This window comes from Acipenser ruthenus, chromosome 18, assembly GCF_902713425.1.
Source record: "Acipenser ruthenus chromosome 18, fAciRut3.2 maternal haplotype, whole genome shotgun sequence".
NCBI classification, from domain to species: Eukaryota; Metazoa; Chordata; class Actinopteri; order Acipenseriformes; family Acipenseridae; genus Acipenser; species Acipenser ruthenus.
In genome coordinates, this window is record NC_081206.1 from 29,405,485 (window position 1) to 29,425,281 (window position 19,797).

The window sequence follows — 19,797 nt, forward strand, 5'->3', positions numbered from 1 at the left end:
TTTGGTGCAGCCAAAAGTAAAATGAAAGATATATATTTAAATACAAGGTTCAGGATGCAAAAGAGGAGAAAATACAAACAAAAGAGGAAAAGGACTGTTTATTTGAACAAGTCACATCTACCAGTACTATTATTAGAAAGGAAACGCTGCTTACAAAAAGGAGTCTTCAGGTTCCTCGGTCCTTCAACATGTTGCTCATCAGCAAGTCATATTCCAGGCAGCACAAAACAGGGAGGAGCTAGGAGACTTCCACAGCAGTATTCCTCTTAGAAAGGAGAGTATCTACCCCTCCACACTGGCAGCGAGCCTAGATGTGGGAGCTGCTGTTCAGGGGAGTGAGTCAACTCTAACTTGGGACTGAACACATGACCTCCTTATCCGAAGGACGCTCACTTAGCAATACAGTGAATCATAAGGGATGATAGAAAAATAAAAGATCAATAGGTTTAAAAAACGGCTAAACTGCCTTTAGCAAAACCACATCTAGCCAATTTTGTGCATGTAAGGGGCAGTTTTTCCTTTAACAATCTCAGAATGCACCTGTATGAATCAGCAGCTGCCTGTTACATAACGTGTTGGAATTCATGTTCGTTCAGGCTCAGTTATTGGTAGCCATGGGGAGGGGGGGGGAGAGAAGACACACAGATTGTGCCTTACACAAGTGGGGCACAGTTTATGTCACTTCTGATAGAATGTTTTTCTAAAATGTATACATGGAAAGTGTAGTAGGTGTTGTCATGTTTATTGGACGATACCCATACCCAAACTAGAGCTAGAGATCCAAGGAATTCTGGATCTGACACGATTTATGGAAATATGCCGTAAAAAAAACAACAACATACAGCTTCCCTTTTAGCAATCCTATGTGATGTGGTCATCCCAATTGGAATTATGAATGGTTAGTGATGCTGAATAGTACACCAGACTACTCTGTGTCCAGAGGTCTGATAACTGGAGGTTTTATTTCTTTTGTATATCCTGTGTTAAAGCAAGGGATTGACACAGAAAGTGACCAATGTGGTGCTGGATTAGGTGGGCAAGGATTGCTGTTTTCGTGTAGTCCTTTCCATGCAGAAAAGGGGCCCTGTTATTGGGTCACATCATTACAGCATGCGAGAATGGCACGGGCACGGCAGAGGGATCACAGGAACCACGAGGAACGATCCCACCGTGACCCTGTTACTTTGTGTACTAGAGGGGAAAATATATTCAGCACAGCAGCAATAGGGAACAGTTGGACTGATCAATTGGAAAATTATAGGAGACACAGGCTCTTTTAATTTGTTCACACCCCTTCTGAAAAAACAAAACTATAAAAAGACAGTATAATTCTACAATAACATGGTGCTATACAGCTGTATGCATGTGAAGAGCAGGTAGCAGGTTTAATAGCACACCTACCATTTCCTCGCCACACCTCTGCTAAATGGCAGCCTGTTTCTCCCGGCTCCTTGCAGAATTCAACCACATCACGACAAGATGTTTCTGGAGTTATGGGAACCTCTGTTAAAACCTGCTCATTGTTGCTTAGGTACACGGTTAATATCATCTGTGAAAGAAAGAGGGGGGGGGGGGGGGGGGAGTTAAATATGTACTGTATAACACAATAATCCTTACACACTGAAACAAGGATAGACCATTTTTTTGTAAATGTAGTAAATGCTGTACAGTCAAAGCAGTTACATACGCATTAAATACCGTCTCTTGTGAGACAATCAAAGCCAGGCACATCACCTTCTCAGCTGTACTAAAAAACACCAGATCTACACTGTATGAGAAGAGCCCATATACTAGAGATTGTGATTCATCATTGCACATTGCCTTTCCCTTTTTAGACGTCCAGGTGCAACGCTGTTCATACTGTAGGGGTGGAGTGCACTGCTGAACTAATTCATACAACAGCAGCACAACAACAAGTTCGCCAATGTATTGCGAAATCGAAAAAGAATAAAAATAACCCTCCTGTGTTTACACAGCAATAGTGGTTTAGATGTTGGTAAACCTGTTTATATCAGGCTTCATATTTTGACTAGCAAAAGGAAAACATCCCTAGTATTAAAGTTGCTTATAATGGCTGTGAATCACAGATCCGCTGATGTGATTTGAACAATGAAATAAACACCTGTCATATCCAGTGGCACTGGAACCATTTTTAAAGTGGGGGTGCTGAAAGCCATTGAACAAAACTGTAACCCCTGTGTATGATGGAAGCCATGCAAAGCCAGGGGGTGCTACTGCACCCCCAGCACCCCTGGTCATATCTGTGATGTCAGTGTGTAATAAACCCACAGGCCTGTGTGGGATGTGCTGTGTACAGTCTCAATACTCGAGCTGCTTTTTTAACAAACTCATTTCATTGCATGGTCAGATTCTTTATGTGAAGGATTCTTGGTACAGTAGGACTTGTTTTTAAATAGAGTGTCTCCTTACCAATAGATTCTGTTTCACAGGGCATACACACAGGGTTTAGCAACGTACCACGTTTACTAAGCAATTGTACAGTCAGCCCGAAAACACGCCTTTAAGGACACACTCCAGTCATTTTAATTTATCCCAACTGAACCAACTCAAAAGCAGTGTTAAGAAAAATAAACTTGAATTTCATATGGGAAACACTGGCTTCACAGAAATAAAGGGAAAAACTTTCACTCCAATTACTGTGTATTTATTAGAGATACTTAATATAAAGTGTTACCAAATAATAGATTCAGTACTCTCCATATATTCTGCAGCAAATCATACATTAATTGCAACAGTGACTGAAGAAAGGCTGCTATACTAACCAAATTCAATTGTTTGCCTATTACAGGGTAAGGACACACTGTAACAAACGCTGGTCACACATGTAGTCCCAGGTGTACTACTGCACTGCTGCTATTAGGAAGCTATCTCTGTTAAATGTTATATGGGCCCCTTAGCTGCCAAACATCACAGCAACTGACAAGAAGAGTTAGGGGAATTAATGTTCATAAGAATCACATCCTACTGGCTTACTAAATATACCAAACTAGCTCTTATATTTGTTATTGTCCTCATTGAACCCCCAAACCAGCAATGTCAATTGTGAGACTCATATAGACAGCCAGAATAGTTCAGTAAGACAGACATAAGTGTGGCGTAACGTAGTACAGTTTTAATGATGATTTTATGATTTACAGATCATTGGGTTCCTTTGTTAACAAAGCAGATCAGACTCATATGCAAGGGGGCTTAAAATAGACTGCAAATTCACAACGACTATTCCTGTTGCCACGTCTGTCACGGTTATCTCTGCATTCCTTCCCCCTCAGCTGTCATCCTGTGTGGTCAAGCAGAGGTCACCCTGTACCAGACTGGATCACAACAGCACATCCATTCTGCATCTGCATGGATAGGAAGCCAAGCAAGAGCCCCATTACAGCTGTGGGCTCTGCACAAGTGCAATTGCCTTTCCTGGCAGACAAGACAATTACAGTTTCTCATTCTCCCATAGTTTATGTAGCGTCTCACCAGGCAAAATGGAAAGTAAATAATGAGAGGTTAGCTGAAGGATCCTCCTCCAGGCACACTCATACCAAGTTATATTGAAGCATGTTATGAAACACCAATACTGCTTTTAAATGAAAAGAAAGTGCAACTACAAATTACTTGCGCTGGCAGTACCTTATTACAAATGATGTCTTCTATTTGTTTTTCTTAGTCATTCCTGAACACCAGATAACATTTTCACCAATGGCAACAGAATACCTGGGAAAGGTCAGGTAAGCATTGCCAGGAAGGCTGATCTGAGCTGGGGGTTAGGGTCTTCTTTAGGTGCTGTGTGTCCATGTATATTCTATTTATCTCAACCCCTTGTATATTCTATCGGTTCCCATATTAAAGCAGTTACTGCATCTTACAGGCCGTCAGCCACAGGGCCCTTGGTGGCACTTCCTGCCTCCACCAGCCAAATCTCATTGCTCTGCGGCACTGCAAAATGTTCAAGTGACTTTATAAATGACCCTGTATATAAACTCTCCACCAAGGGCAAGCACTGACCTCATTGTTAAAGAGGCTGGCCCCTGTCTAGCTCAGAGAGCTGGAAAATCGCCACTTCTTCAGGGTAGACTTCAGATCCCAAGCTGGCAGCATCAACAGCACCCCTAGTCAATAACAATACCCTTCAACCAGTTTATTCCTTTGTAACTTTAGGAGGATAAACTTAAAGAAAACTAAGGGAAAACAAATAAAAACATCAAGCATATTTTAGAGTAAAGTCGGCTATCTGTCTGCATTGACTGCTTCAAGTGCAACTTCTGTTTGAAGGTTTTTTTAGCAGACATCAGGCAAAATTAGCTCTGCAAAAGAAAGGAATTTAAATGACCTTATTCAAGGTAAACCTACTGCATCAAGTTTTTGCCCATTAAGACCATCTTTCAATAGCAGATAAAAACTGCAAACAGCCACAGAACACTTCATCCATCCTGCAGATGCTTCCTGAAAAACTAAAAATCAAACTTCCTCTCAAATATGAAGTACAGTGCTCTCTCGCTATAACGCAGGTCTTGGGAGACACACAATATGAGTGTTATAAATGGGGGAGGGGGAGGGGGGTGCCGCGGGACACAACACACATCTGACAAAATATAAAATAACTCCCTCTCTATAATGCACATTACCCACGCATAAAGCACCATGTAAATCAACGCTAAAGGTAACATTCCCACTCGTGTTCGAAGCAACAGACAAGCAAACCAAGTGCGAGAAGGAGAGCGGGTCGGGCAAGGGGAAGAGGGAATGGGCTCGCTCCAGGTTCGGCTGCCGGAGCAGGGCTGAAGCGTCTCGTCTCCCGGAGAAAGCCGCAGCTCCACTCGCAACTAAAAAGTAAATACATTACAGATAACCACGTAATAGGCCTAATATTTATTTAGTTATAAAACGAATGCTGAATTAGATGTCTATGTTATAAAGTGCCAGCGCAGCCTTTCTTTTCAGACTGAGAAGTTGTTTATAGTTTGAACACCAGTACTGTATTTACTGTAGAAATATTGCATGAATCACTAGTATAGGGAATTGGGGGACATGCTGTAGGAGCATTATATCCGAGGCGCGTTATAACCGAGAGCCTATAGCGAGGGAGCACTGTATATCAAAACACATGTGGAGATCCAGTCCCTTGCCTTCAGTTTAATTATGGATATGGGGGGGACTCGCCGAAGCAGGAATTATCAGGTACAAAGTAATCATCTGATTACAAGAATGTGAACTTGTGTAAAGAGGGATTTGGAGAAAATACACCCACAGGCTCTGCTCACAAAATCAAGTTCATGGGAGGTTCCTGTAGTCTGTGGAAAAGCAGGATAATCCCTGTAATCCAATCTATGGAGATTTTCTAATACTGTAGCAAGCATCACATATATAGAAAAGAAGACAGTTACTGTACAGAGTAGACTAGCATCTTTAATCAGCTCATTAACAATAACCCAGTGTTATTCAACAGACCCTCTGGTCAAGAGTCCAGAGCCCTAACCAGTACTCCACACTGCTGCCCCTACTGCAGTACATATACAATGTACTGCAGTAATATCGTTAAGCTTGTATGAGGAATTAAGGTAGGACATTACTGCTTTACCGTTTTCATCTGATGTCAACCATTCAACCAAATATGTCGTATTATTGACCAATTTACAATAAGGCTCGACAGGTTGAATTTGGGTTACGGTAAACAGAAATAATATCTCTCCACTGTTCTGGCTGCAGATGTAGCCTGTTAGGTAGTCTGAGGTTTGCATTTTGAATGACGACCATGCAGACCTTATGGGTCGCTGAATGAAATCGGAGGATCCTTATTTATAGCCACAGCAACAAACACCATCACATGGAAGAACTACTCTAGCAAAAGCAACCTTCAACACAAACAAACAAAAAAAAAAAAAACATAAATTTTGGGGACTAGAGTAGAATTCCACAGCCTAGGCTTGAGATTAAAACTAAATCTACTATAATTTTCTGATTTCCTTGACTTCTCTTATTTATCATATAGCCATGCATCCCATAGAACGCGATATCAACCAAATCACTTGATTTCGGTTTGAAAAGGTTGAATTCAGAAGATTAAGGTGTTTCATTTGTATCTCTAAAAGTAACTGCATAACGACGAAACCAAGACATGGAAGCTTCATGAGTACATTATACTGCACATTTTCAAGAAGACTGGAGCAATAACAAGGCTGTAGTTCAGAACATTTGCAAATGATGATATTTTCTAGATAATATCTTGTGACTGCAAGATGTTAAATCGGACAAATACATTCCCCCCCCCCCACTTATCACTAAAGCATTTGTTGAAAATTGAGTCTCATCATTTATTATTTTTGCTAGACATGATTCTGACATGTTTTTGGGATGCTGGAATAACCCCCAATGGAGATAGGAAAAGAATGACAACGCAATACAGCGGGCAATCAGCTGGCCATGTTTCTAATAAAACAGTTTGGACATGCAAGAGAACGGAAGACTTTCCATATACCGTATAAGCAGACGGTGCCAAGTCAATCTAGTCCTGCATAGAAAGACAAATAGATAAATGTGTATAAAATCAATAGAAGAGTATGCAATCCCTTAATCTCATCAGATAGTAAGACTAAAGAAGCACTATAAAAAAGTCACCAAATAATGTAATATCTAAAAATAACAAGAATCCAGATGTGGCCAACAGACCTTGGATTAAAGTAAGTGAATCACAGCCCATTTATTCCAGTACTTATTTAGAAATAACATACCTGATCCTAAAAAGTAAAGGACTCTGGATCTCCCTTAATAAAAAGGTCTACTTTCTCCGAGCAACAGCAGCACAGCAGAAGAAGTGTGTCAAAGAAATAGACCAAGTGGCTTACAATAAATGTCTTGGTGCAGTAATACCTCATGTAGTGAAACTTGATTCTAATTCACAATTACAGGTCCCGCAACCCATGCAAATTCTGTATCACCCCATTCTAATCCATAACAAGTATTATCCACATTTTATTAAAATGACCTAAAGCACACATGAATGAGTTCCAGTAACAGAGAATTGTTAAATTCCTGACAAGGTATGCAGATTATATGTAAAAACTCACCTTCTCCCATTTGAATGGTTTCCCTGGTTTTAATTCCTCTTTTTTCTTTACGTATGGCTTCTGCCCAACTTTTTGCACTAAACAGGATTTGTCATTACTAATTAGACTCTGTAGGACCATGGTGAAAAAGTTCTTCATTAAGCCACAGCAAAAGGAACTGCAGAGCGAGCAAGCAAGCAATCAAACTTGCACAGTATCCTTCCAGAGAGCAGTTTGCTTCTCTTTGTGGAGGTATCGAATCAAATCACTTCTTGCCAGTTTGAATACGTCAGTGGGCTGCGTTGGAATGAGAATCCCCAGACACACTAATGACTAGCACACTGATAAGATGTACCTAATGAAAAAAGACAGGCACAGTTGGGACAACAAGATGATACGATAAATTAAGTGAGGGCAGATCATCCATTTTTTCAAAGACGGCCTGGAATGTTTTGCTAGGACCATCAAGGAAAAGATGACCCCCAATATAAAAAATAAAAGAAATTTAGCCCTATATATATTATTTTGAAGAATAAAAATATATTCTCAGCAAGTCACCGTCTTAACGTTACAGGCTTGTTCAAGATGACCTGTTATACAGGATGATTAGTAAGTCCCCATGACAAAGTGTCATTATTTTTCCTTTCACATAACTGGGATGGGCACCCACTGTGTTCAAAGGGTGGATCTGTTAACACAACTTTCTACAGTCCTGTATTTCCACAACTGAAGCCTTGGTCCTGTGATTTACCAATCACATTAGCAATGCATGGACTCTTAGGATTGTTCCTAACCAAAACTGTTTTCAAAATGGCATATTTTGGTTTTTAGGTGTGAAAATGTTTTTGTGTCTCATCACCCCCCCACCTAACGCAACTGACAGGCGAGAGAGAGCGCCTGGCAGGAAATGGATGTGAGCCAATGTCCATTATCTACAGAAGCAGGACAAGTAAATAAACAGTTACAATCCTGATTATGTTTTTTGAATAAAGAAATAAATGAAATATGTAAAACCTGAACCCGACACCGCCATTAACCCTCACTACCAACCGAGGGCAAACATTTTAAAACAGTGTTCCCAGCTGTTTTTAAATTTAACAAAACCATCTCAAGATTTGTTCATTCAAGTCTTCAAGATATATATATTTTCTAAACTAGGCATACCAATAACAGTTATCTGTAATTTATGAGTAGACATGGCATTTCAAGATAATGGCATATCCTCATTTTTCCCCACTAATGTGCCTGAATAAAATATTCAAAGTTATATTGTTTCAATAATGCAGAGCTGGTTCAATAATGCATTGGGGTCTCTCAGATTATGAAACCTGTCTGCACAGCAGGAGTACTGCTACAGTACATAAGGCACGGATTCCTAGCACAGTATAGCCTGTATACACTGCAATCAAACACTGAACTCTTACTGTTCTACTGGGTGGATTTTACAAAACAAATGGATATGGATGGGGGTTAGGGGATTTTAGGGGAAAGAAATCCCTGAATTACCTCAGAACAGAAAATACCCTAGTGTATGCAAAATGGAAAAGCAGGAAACTGGCAAATAAGTTTTCTAAATGTGCTAAACCATGAGCTCTTGTTTTGTTTTCAACAGGATCTGAACATTGTGTCAAGTGTTTCCTAAAAGAGGAGTTATCAGTGGCAGTAGTGAAGTTCACAGATACAAACAGGAAAGCTCCTTGCTCTTGCCTCTGTAGCAGACAAGAAATATCTTAAGATTATGCATCTAGATAACATGGAGATAAACACCGAAGAGAAACGGAGATGGGGACGATTATGGGGGAAGAGGAAAAAAGTTTTGACACAAATTCAGATCTGCTATTAAACCAGCTGCGTCTGGAAATATTTAAATAAACAAATTTATTTCAAAGAACAAAGATTTCAAAATCAATAATGTTATTTTTGAAAGGATTAAAAACAGTGTCTCAACATCCAACAAGTCAACACTCATGAGATAATATGCGGTGAGGTAGCTGGTGGTGTCACCCCCTGAAAACATAAAAGAGCAACTGCATAATAAAAACCTCACCAGCCATAACAGACTGTAACTACTGTACCAGTCAGGCAGCACTGTGCAATGATTACATTGAAAGAGGTATACATTTCTGACATGTGCTATAAATTCCATCTGCAAAAACCATTGTTCATTAATCCCCGGGATACAACCCTGGACCAGCTAGACAAACAGATAAGCCAGTCCGCACTGCACAGTGACATGGGAACTTTATACTCGCATTCAAGTGACTTCTGTAAATTCAAATGAATCAATGATTAATATGACCTAGAATAGACATTTTCTTCCTCTTACTTATCTTATCTGACTTTCATTTCGTTTTTAATATACTCATCAGCTTAATAGGATATAGAGCACAGTAGACACCACCAGCTATCTTACAGCATATTAAACAAAATGTAAAACAAAATTTAAACAGCAGCCATGGGGCTGCATGCAGCTCCAAAACTAAATGTGCCATTTAAGAGGTTATTGACGCAACACGCACAGTGCACACTGAATGGATGATGTACATATTTAGCTAAGTAAATGGTCCTACATGATAAGCAAATAGCCATAAATGCAATTATGTCAAGTACACAGTACATAAAACATTTGTAATACTTTTTTAATTGACTTTACTTCACTTCGAGGGTGTGGTATCCTTTATCCAGATTTTGTTGTACCGTCGGAAAGTTGATCATGAATATACTTTACCGTCGGCACATTGTATGAGCAAAACAGAAAATCAAAATCATATCCCAAAACTCGCAATAAAAAGGACGGTTTCATCCAAAAAAAAAGAAAGATAAAATCATCCGATCACAGATGCCTGTCCTGAGTCCTTGGGCTTCAGAAGTGTATTTGTCAGTATTGTTGATCATGGTTCTCTCTAGACTTTGGGAAGGGTAGCGTTCCACCTGGGTGTTTCATATAGTCTCATACCAAGTGTGGCTAATACAAATCACACTCCCCAGTGAATGATCACACCTTTACTGCCATCAGCCACACCTGGAGCGCTCCACAGTACTTCACAAAGAACCCTGGTTCTGTTTACTGTACAAAGAACATAAGAGTTCAACAAAGCACATCGAACAAGATTCTAAAGCCCCAACACTGGATTAGGTTTGTAAGATTGCTGTGGCATGCAGAAATATTTAGAAGCAACGCCCCGAAAAAACACATCAAAACATTCACCAGAGCAGTGAAGAAAGTTTCTGGCAAAGAGAAAACTTCCTGGTATGAGAATAAATTGCCAAGAACATGCAACATGTCACGTATCATTTCATTTCATTTTTTATTTCTTAGCAGACGCCCTTATCCAGGGCGACTTACAATTGTTACAAGATATCACATTATACTTTATTTCACATTATACAGATATCACATTATTTTTACATACAATTACCCATTTATACAGTTGGGTTTTTGCTGGAGCAATCTAGGTAAAGTACCTTGCTCAAGGGTACAACAGCAGTGTCCCCCACTGGGGATTGAACCCACAACCCTCTGGTCAAGAGTCCAGAGCCCTAACCACTACTCCACACGTATCCATCTTAACTGTTAAATCGGGCCAGTCGCTCGGCTTCCGACACTGCAAAAGATCCAATCTGTATTAAAGGGTCAGGTTCACTCACACTTCTGAATTATGCCATGTATGCACTGTACAGAACATCGAGGATACAGCAAGGAGGGGAATTAAACCCTGCTGCCAGCGCGCCTCTCTACAGTACCTGATCTGACAGCACAGTGTAACCTTCAACATCTCAGACACATTTCCAAGCGATCATGGCACAGTACCAATCAGTCACATTACAAGCGATAGTTATACAGTAAAACAGCAAGTACAGTACTAATGCTGTTTCAGCAAAAAGCACAAAGTGCTATATTATATGGACTCTATGTGAAGAAATATGTATCTACTTTCAAAGCATTTATCTAATTTCTGTGGCACCATGGATTAGAAAGACTGTTCACAACAAACCATAAATTTGTCTTAAAAGGCAGTTGACTGACTCACCAAAACACTGGGCAAATACATTTTATATTAGCTTATTAATATGATTAATGGATGGATGGAGACACATATGGATCACATTAGTTTACTGTAAAGCTACGTCTTAGTTGGTGCTTATCTTGGCGAGAGCCGAGTTCAAATCAGCATGAAGTTTTAACATCTACTCTCGTGTAATGGAAATCATAAATGTGGTTAACCAAATTACTGTTTAAATAACAGACCTGAACATGAATAGTCAATAATTGTATGCATGAACTGTTAAGAGACAATGTTTTCTGATAAGTGCAAAGAATGCTAAAACTATAGAAACATGTTAGAAAACACACACACAGATGAAATATTAAATCATATTTAGATTCAAGCCAACTTTAATCAAAAATACATGTTACCTAATGTGTATGCTCCGATTGGCAGGCATTGTCCAGATACAGCTAGATCCAGATTTAGCTTTGAAGACATGATTAAAAGGTGCCACAGCACACAATCCTCTGGTATATGAAATACCTTTTTTTTTTTTTTTTTTTTTACAAAAAGACAAAATGTTTCATTTCCTCAATCAATCCCTGATCAACAAAAAGTTTCTGTACTTTTATAACCAATGAACACCAGAGTGTGATCAATGTGTTTTAGATTGAAAATGACACAATATTTGTAACCGTAATGTTATAAAATTTGTGAGAAACTGGTTGTTTTTATTCCGTTTACTAGTATAACATTACTATTCACAGAAAACTGTCCAAATTGCAGTCTGCTGAAAAAAAAAATAAGAATTGGTGCCATAAAAAGAGAAAGATTAGCTAGGGGGAAAAAAATCTGCAGTGGCCCAAACTGAGTATGTTTAGAAAGAATTTCTCAGTGATATCCACCAACTGGAGTAGAGGGAAATTCAGCAATGCATATTCTAAAATAGAGATCATTGTTGGCAGAAAAAATGAACCAGTTCTGTTTGTTATCAAGCTAGGTTAACAAACATAGGTGTGGGCCAATAAAGAATTAACACACACATTCCACAATCAAGACAAAACACATGATGGTCATTGCTGCAGGACTGCATACCTGCTCCAGCTGCTGTACTGCATGAAGGGAAATGTGCAGAAATGGAATGCGACAAATATAATTGTTAGACCCCTATTCACAAAAAATTCAGCAAGCTGGTAAACAACTACTGCTCATAACATATAATACAATATGAAGTAGAGTATAGTTACAGAAAGAAATGTAGATGTACCAGTTACCCATACAGTATTAACCTGAACTGAGTTTACTGGGCATTTGGTTTCTGTGATTTCACATTGCAAAATTAAAAATTCAAAACTCGATCAAAGTAAACGTATTACTTGTTAAACCATCATTCTTTTTGGTTATAAAAACAATCAGACAGGCCAGGTTGCGCAAGTTTTGATTTTCCAATATAATGTTTACCTTTTTTTTTTTCAGCAGTAATATCCATCGCAACATTTATAATAAATTAAAACCTTGACGCACTTAGGACACCAATGTGGTTCACAGCTTCCTGCTGGTTAGCCACACTTCTGTGAATAGCGAGTCCTGTGGTCATTCAAATTGTGACATTCCACTCCATTCATTTTGAAGTGCCCCCTCCCCTGTCAAAGCCTATTCAGCAGAACATAAACTACCATTTACAGCGCTAAGTCTCAATTTAGTGCATACATAGTTTAGTGACACAACTGACAGACCCTTTTCTTACTGTCCGTAGTGGGGAAGCATTATACCAAGACCGTTACATTTTACACTCTTAAGAGATTATATTATATATATATATATATATATATATATTAGCTCAAAGAGCCAGCTGCCCAACGTTTCGATATGTTGTACATATATATATATATATATATATATATATACACACACATTATATATATATATATATAGATATATATATATATATATATATATATATATATATATATATAGATATAGAGAGAGAGAGAGAGAGAGAGAGAGAGAGAGAGAGAGAGAGAGAGAGAGAGAGAGAGAGAGAGAGAGAGAGAGAGAGATAGATAGAGATAGATATAGATATATATAAAGCCATTTTACAAATAGCAATACTTTAATATCCTACACATAATGCATATTATATTAGTTATATGCAACGGGAAAAGACACGTTATAATACAACACAATATGTATACGTGTATACATAACCTTTAATTTCCAATATATAGATAGATATTTTTTTATCTATCCGAAAGATTTGTAGATTAAATTCAACAATACAAAAAAAAAACACATAGCGGGAGTCTAAGGAATTTGATTAAACAGAACCCTCTGCTGATAATAATTTTAGTTACTGTACAGTATTGTACATTATAAACTGGCTTACCGGCATCATATCTGGAATCGTTTCAGAGGAAACCCGACATCAGAGCAGAAAAAAAAATGTCTTTCAGAAAAGGGTTCTTCTTCTTCGGACCCTTCTTCAGCTCCACCGAGGAGATGTGGGATCCCCGGTTCAGCTGCAGCAGCAGGCCTCTCAAACAGAACAACGATGTGGTAAGAAGATTAGAAAGCTTGCCTCCTCAGTCTAGGCCAAACTGGGTCAGTGCTCGTACACCAAACAGGTAAACAACAAAAAAAAACAAAACCGCAGGCTCCACAACAAAGACACTTGCGGATTTTGCGAACGGTGATTACAGCATGTCTTAGTGTGATGTATTCCCGAGGACTCGTACTTAAAACACACACACGGGGTAAGCGTGATCACTTACACTGCACCGTTAAAGCCGCTTTTCCAGTCGAATCCCACTTCTTAATCTTTGACCTTGTTTTCTGGTTTGTTCTGTGATTGCACTTCAGTATGAGAATGAGGCGTCCTCTGAAAAACACACAGGATTGTGTAATATCAGGGCGCAAGAAGAAAGCCACTGGTCACAGTCATGAATCAGGCACTTCTCTGTTATTTCCCCCCCTGTTCAAAGGGGCTGGGCCCCAGCTCCGCTCTCTCACAAGCACGCTCGAAATATATTCACGGCAAACCCAAAACATCACATATGAAATATTTACAACAGCCTCAATCACGACATTATCACGTTTCGTTCCCCACCGAAAGGAAGGCTTCGATTATTGGTAACCTAACACAGTTACTCGCACCGTCAACACAAACACCTATTTTAATTTAAATGCAGATTCTTCAAGTGTGAATGTTATTGTTGTTACAGCAGCGGACACAGCGCGGCGATCAAAATGTCACTACTAGTACTAGAATGGTGACTAGTAAAATTAAAGCACCAAAATATCCTCTGTATTTGTGGTTTGTTTTCCTTACAGCTCGCATTTATACTACAGTGAGTATATATAGTTTTTACAGCAACGGTCCGCCGTTATTACGGAGAGATTTAATTGCTCCAGTGCAGGTAACAAGGAAGCAGGCGTTCCGTTGCGCTTGACAAAGGTTCTCGGTGACGTCACACGTTGACGCGGAATGTCTGGAATGTGCAGTTTAAAAAATACATCAACCCAGTTTCCCCTAAATCAGAGCATTCGCGAAACATACCAGGACAGTAAGGTGCAGCGATTTTTTAAAAACGGGGTTTAAATCAGGAACATCAGTACCAGGTGGCTCACTTGCTAATCGAGCTCAAGTACTTAGTTATCCATATGCATTTCCATATTGATTCTGTTCCTTTATTTTGCAACATTCTTAAAAAGTATAATGTAGCAATCATAAAATTATTAAATTGAGCCACTGGTCTATGCCCATACTAGGTGTTTTATGTTGTTTTCGCTAGTAGTAGTTGTTATCACTTTTTGGACAACATGTTTATTATTATTATTATTATTATTATTATTATTATTATTATTATTATTATTATTATCTGTTTAAATAAACCAAATACATGGTCATTATATTTATATGGTATTAGCTGATTTGTTTTTTATATACAGTGCAGTATTTGAATTTAAACGCGTCATCTATTTTAGACGCAGTTACTGTCATACATGTATATTACTTTGCTGCCACCTTGGTGTACAATGTGATAATTACAGCGCTAATTGTGCCAGGAGATAAGAGTCTGCAGTGTGAGTAAAGACAGCAAGGATTTTATTCTAGGCTATTCATCAGCACACTTGCTTACCCAATCTCTCCTTGTCGTTTTATCACGAGTTATAACATGATTTGACCAGGAAGCAGACACAAACAAGGGAGCCTCTGTGACCAGAATCCAGGCCCCTTGTAACCATGGGGGAGAAAGGCCCTCTTCTCTACTCGAAATTTTTGTTTGTTCTTTTTGTTGTTGTGTGAATACAACTTTTGGACACTGTAAATAAAAATCACATCGTTCTTCTGAACTTGTGTTTCAGAGTTGGACTTTGTTTTGGGTCCTGTTCACAGTCACCCAAGTGTAAAGAGAAATATAGTAGCCAAACAATATCAGCTCTGTAGCCTGTATTTTTCAGGGGGTAGAGCAGGAACATATCAATTCAGCTCAAACCCAAGAAATGGTTTTGGAAATGTTTTATGTCACATAATAACCCCAAAGCATTATCCCTGTATCTTTTTAAATTGTATGATTAGACAGTGGTTCATAGATGGCAGCTCTGTGCATTTGCAAATGTTTCATATTGTGACATAAGGACATTTTGCAGAGATCTCAGGTTTTATATTTAGATTCTCCTAATGAAAATGAAAATATATCAAACCAACAATGACCCCAAATGAGCTTCTATCAATTTCCTTTACAATTGCAATGGCATATCAGGTCATAGGTGAAAGTGAAGGATGCAGTTACATTTTGCCTGAGGTGTTTCCAGACTATTGAAGATATGAAGTCTGCGTCTCAAATAGTTAATAAGATATTAGCAGTATTTACAAAATAAATAAATAAATTACAGAAAAATTAAATAGCTGACATCAATGGTAAAATAAGTATCCTTACAAAAAGACACATTTATGCAATGAATTTGAATTGACCACATACATGCTGCTTTATGCAATGAACCAACACCAACATTTTACAGTCCATTTTATTGTTTCCAAAATACAGACAGGTACAGTACATACAGGTGGTGACTATTCAGAATGGGGACAAATAATCATGGTGGGCCAATGTCCAGGCAAGCTTCTTAAATTAATGATGTCCTGAGGACTCTGGAATAAAAAGGGAGGGGATTCAATGGGTGCTCAATAAAGTAATGTATGAACAGTAATACCAAGTTTATACATTTAAAAAAAAACGGCTTTGAAGATATTCAGCATCTTAAATGTATTGTTTAAATTATTCTACAAGAAAATTCTCATTATTGATCAACTTTATTTGACAGGGTTTGTATTAAATTGCTTTTGAAAAATGGATACATGCTATTCAAATGAATTAAATCAAATCAATAATGGAATAATATCAATTTAGAAAGAAAGAGAGGGAGAGAACAATCTACATTTATATACAAACCACTAGGAAAAGGGTTTAATTAAGGGAATTGTTCAGCAAATTAAAATACTTACTGTCTTTCACAGCTTTCTTTCCTAAAACAGAAAGAAAGCATTCAGATTCACAATTCATATTACAGAACGATAATCCTAAAAAATGAAGCTACAGAAAATAGAACAACTTTCACATGGCCAGAGACAAGATTAGTTTACTGGTCTGCTATTTTGGGTGGTGCTGTATGTGCAAGAGCTGAATATAGCTCTGCAGCAATCTAAATAACAAAAGTTTAGATATAAAGTGTTTATATAATAATTCAGAACCTCCTCATGATAAATCTTCTTTCACAGATTTCTGGAAGATGTGATTATGTGAAAAAGCGGTTTGCCAGTGTGTCTTGTGAACTTGGTTCCCATCCCAATTCACTAGGGCATAAGATTATCTGTGTAGTACGTGGAACTGTATGTGGGTTCCCAAACCCTTCTTGGGAAGCAGCCTTTCAGAACACAGCTTAAAAATCAGCATAGGTGCAGAAAGACAGGCCAGGCTGGTCAGCAAAGGGCCAAGCCAGAGAATTTGAATATCAAGTTTAAGATTTAAGTCAGTTCTTGATTAAGGTTAGGACAATGGCTCAAAAAGAACATTTCATGTGTTCGAAAGAATATAGAACAGTTTTACATTGGCCTGACTTTCTGCACGTATGCCTTAATTTTTAACCTGCCCTAACAGAGAGTGAGCGATGAGACTTACCACCGTATGATACTTTGTAGTACAGGTATGTCATAATGCCCACTCCAACCCACATCTCTTGGTATGCTTGAGTGTAGTACGGCCTCATCTTGGACCACCACGCTGCAAAAGCACGCCCTGCCATCTGCAATTACAAAAAACAAAAGCACACATCACTTTTAAAAAGCACAGTACTGGGTTATACGAGTTCTAATAGGTCCAGGCACACAATCTGAATGTGTCTTGACATGCAAGTACTGCCTTTGTATCGGATTTTGAAGGACAGCAGCAGCATTCAGTTCAGAAAATCACACATTTTTTTGACGTTTATGAAAACAAGTCCTAACAAAAATAAGATCATTTAACATGTCTGTGTGTAGCTTTCTACAAGCAAGTAACATCAACGTGCCACCAAGTCCACCTACATAAAAGTTTTTCAAGAAAATGTGCATTACCACTTGTTCTCTGAAATCTCTGAAAAGTGTAAAGTATCTTCCTCAAGGACGCGTTGCTCAGGGAGGTTTGCAGTGCTGTCGAGTGTCAACCGCACTGTACATTTTCCTAACAGATTTTGGTATGTTTTCTCTCTTATTTAGTCTTACCATACCGTAGAATGATCAAACAACACTTGACTTGTTTTAGTGGACATTCTTAATTAAGCGCCCTACATATTTACGTTGGTGACCCAATGCGTTTTAAAAATAATCTCAGCATTTTACAAAGAGCGATTTTCAAATTAAATGAAAGGTCAGTGCACAATAAATTATTCTGTCGTTTGCCGGACAAAAATGTACCCATGACTGCTCTCAGTAGTTAGCTAGGAGGCCTAGAACCCAATACGCATTGTGTATTATCTAAATAAAACGTTTTATTTCAAATTTAACAGCACTTGCTATACCAATACATTACATATACAGACTACCGTGTAATATGTATTTGACAAGAGAAACAGTGATGTTTTAATTTACTCACCTTGTGTATGTGATCTGTACCCTACTTCAAACACCAGCAACCGCTTCAAGAAGGTCACTGTCTGCTGCAGGAGTTACCGTGGTGTTTTGTGGGAAGGATCTGGTGAGCTTTTAACGAAAGTAATTTTTAGCAGTGCCCTCTGCTGGGGAAGTCTTAAACGACACTTTCCAAACCTGTACATTAATAAATGATCAACAGCTAGTTTCAGAGACCTATAATATTGGATGACTTTACCCAAATAAACATTAAATAGTCCAACATTACTGCTCTTTGGGGTCTGCGAAACTAGCCGCAAAGTGCGTTAAACAGAAATCTAAATTAATTGCGTTATCCGTTTATTTATTTATCTATTATTTTTAAATGTAGTGTTTTGAAATGAGCAACAGTAAATATTTAAAGAGCCACTTAAAGGAAGATCCTCTTCAGTCAAGATTTAATTTTTCTTTACATTTTTTTTTTTGTTTTGTTTAAGATTCAGCATTTCAGTCTATATCAGATCAAATCTAAATCTGGGGGGCATGGTAAAAGTATTTGACAGGACAGTTTGTCTGCCAGGAGGGCCTTCAAACCCAGGCTTTCTAAACAAATCTCCCTCTTAATAATAATAATAATAATAATAATAATAATAATAATAATAATAATCATCATCATCAGGATTTTATATAGAGCAGGACTCAAGGTGTTCTCCTAATGACCACCAGATGGCGTACGTGGAAGGCCATTTCTATCGAATGTTGACAACCTCAGGTTATAAAGCAAAATCATTTCCCCAGACCCTCTTAACCTCGGGACCAGCTCCAGTCTATTAACTGACTCTGTACACCTGTAACCACTATGAAGGCCTACACTGCCTTCAGATGGTATCCCCCTCCTAAACACACACACCCCACGGGCTATCAAGATCTGTTAGCGTGCTGCTGTTAGTTCAGATTCTGGCATGCCAGACCAGACACAATGAGGATTGAAACGTGTGCTCTTCTGATGTACAGAGACAGCCCCAGTAAAAACCTTGAACAGTCTGCTAATTCTTGTGAAACTACATTCTATAAACATATCTTCCATCAAGTGCTGTTCAACAGAAACAAAGGTGCAACTCCAGCTTCATAACTGGAATTGCTGAGTAACAGGAGACAATTCCATTCTGTACGTCAATAAAACCTAACAAAACCTGTGTGTCCCAATGAAAATAAATGCATGGTGGCCTTTAATAAAGTTGGTCATCAGGTTTTGTTAACTCCAGCAGACTCCTTTCTCCTCCAGTGCCACATACTGAAACAGGTGAGTTCAGAGGAGCTAAGGGACCCTCTCAGAACCAGCGTAAGATTGACAATAACATGAATACATTTCCCATGGTATAAAAATTGTGCCAAGCATGATTAAGATTTGCAAGTGATTTTTTTGTTGTTGTCTGTAAACAACTTGGCTTGGCAGCGGTTCTCTAATCCCAGAATGAGAACTAAAAACACATTTGAATGTTCTTTAAAAGCCATGTTGTGTGCAACAGGCTCCCGTGTGAACGTCTTAACCACAATACAAAGAGATCTGATTTTGAGCAGGTAGAGGTGACACCTTTTTACCTTTTCACGCCAGTAGAGGTCAGCGCTATCCGTAACAGAGCCCATC

The 19,797-nt window shown here is 38.5% G+C and overlaps 2 protein-coding genes across 12 annotated transcripts in view; both read right to left on the reverse strand.

Moving 5' to 3' along the window:
* The window catches only part of LOC117973897 (apoptosis-stimulating of p53 protein 1-like), a 43,130-nt gene extending 28,544 nt beyond the window's left edge, over positions 1-14,586 (reverse strand). For 9 of the 10 annotated variants that reach the window (XM_058991909.1, XM_058991916.1, XM_058991919.1 and 6 more), the window contains exons 1-2: positions 7,077-7,211; positions 1,402-1,549 (exon numbers count right to left, since the gene is read on the reverse strand). In XM_058991909.1, the coding sequence (XP_058847892.1) occupies positions 1,402-1,549; positions 7,077-7,196 (268 nt within the window). In that variant the 5' untranslated portion in view covers positions 7,197-7,211. Of the gene's footprint in view, positions 1-1,401; positions 1,550-7,076; positions 7,212-13,430 lie in introns of those variants that run through there. The other variant, XM_058991912.1, reaches the window with a different exon arrangement.
* A 1,472-nt stretch (positions 14,587-16,058) lies between these two features.
* On the reverse strand, positions 16,059-18,299 carry atp5mj (ATP synthase membrane subunit j). Of its 2 annotated transcripts, none has more exons than XM_034041698.3 (4): positions 18,175-18,299; positions 17,224-17,347; positions 16,551-16,571; positions 16,059-16,196 (listed from the first exon to the last, which is right to left on the reverse strand). In XM_034041698.3, the coding sequence occupies exons 2-4, from the start codon at positions 17,345-17,347 to the stop codon at positions 16,177-16,179; spliced, it is 165 nt and encodes a 54-aa protein (XP_033897589.1). In that variant the 5' UTR covers positions 18,175-18,299; the 3' UTR covers positions 16,059-16,176. The 2 variants fall into 2 exon arrangements, with proteins under 2 accessions (XP_033897589.1, XP_033897599.1); XM_034041708.3 differs by having other exon boundaries at positions 17,224-17,353; positions 18,175-18,280.
* Between the last annotated feature and the right edge of the window lie 1,498 nt (positions 18,300-19,797).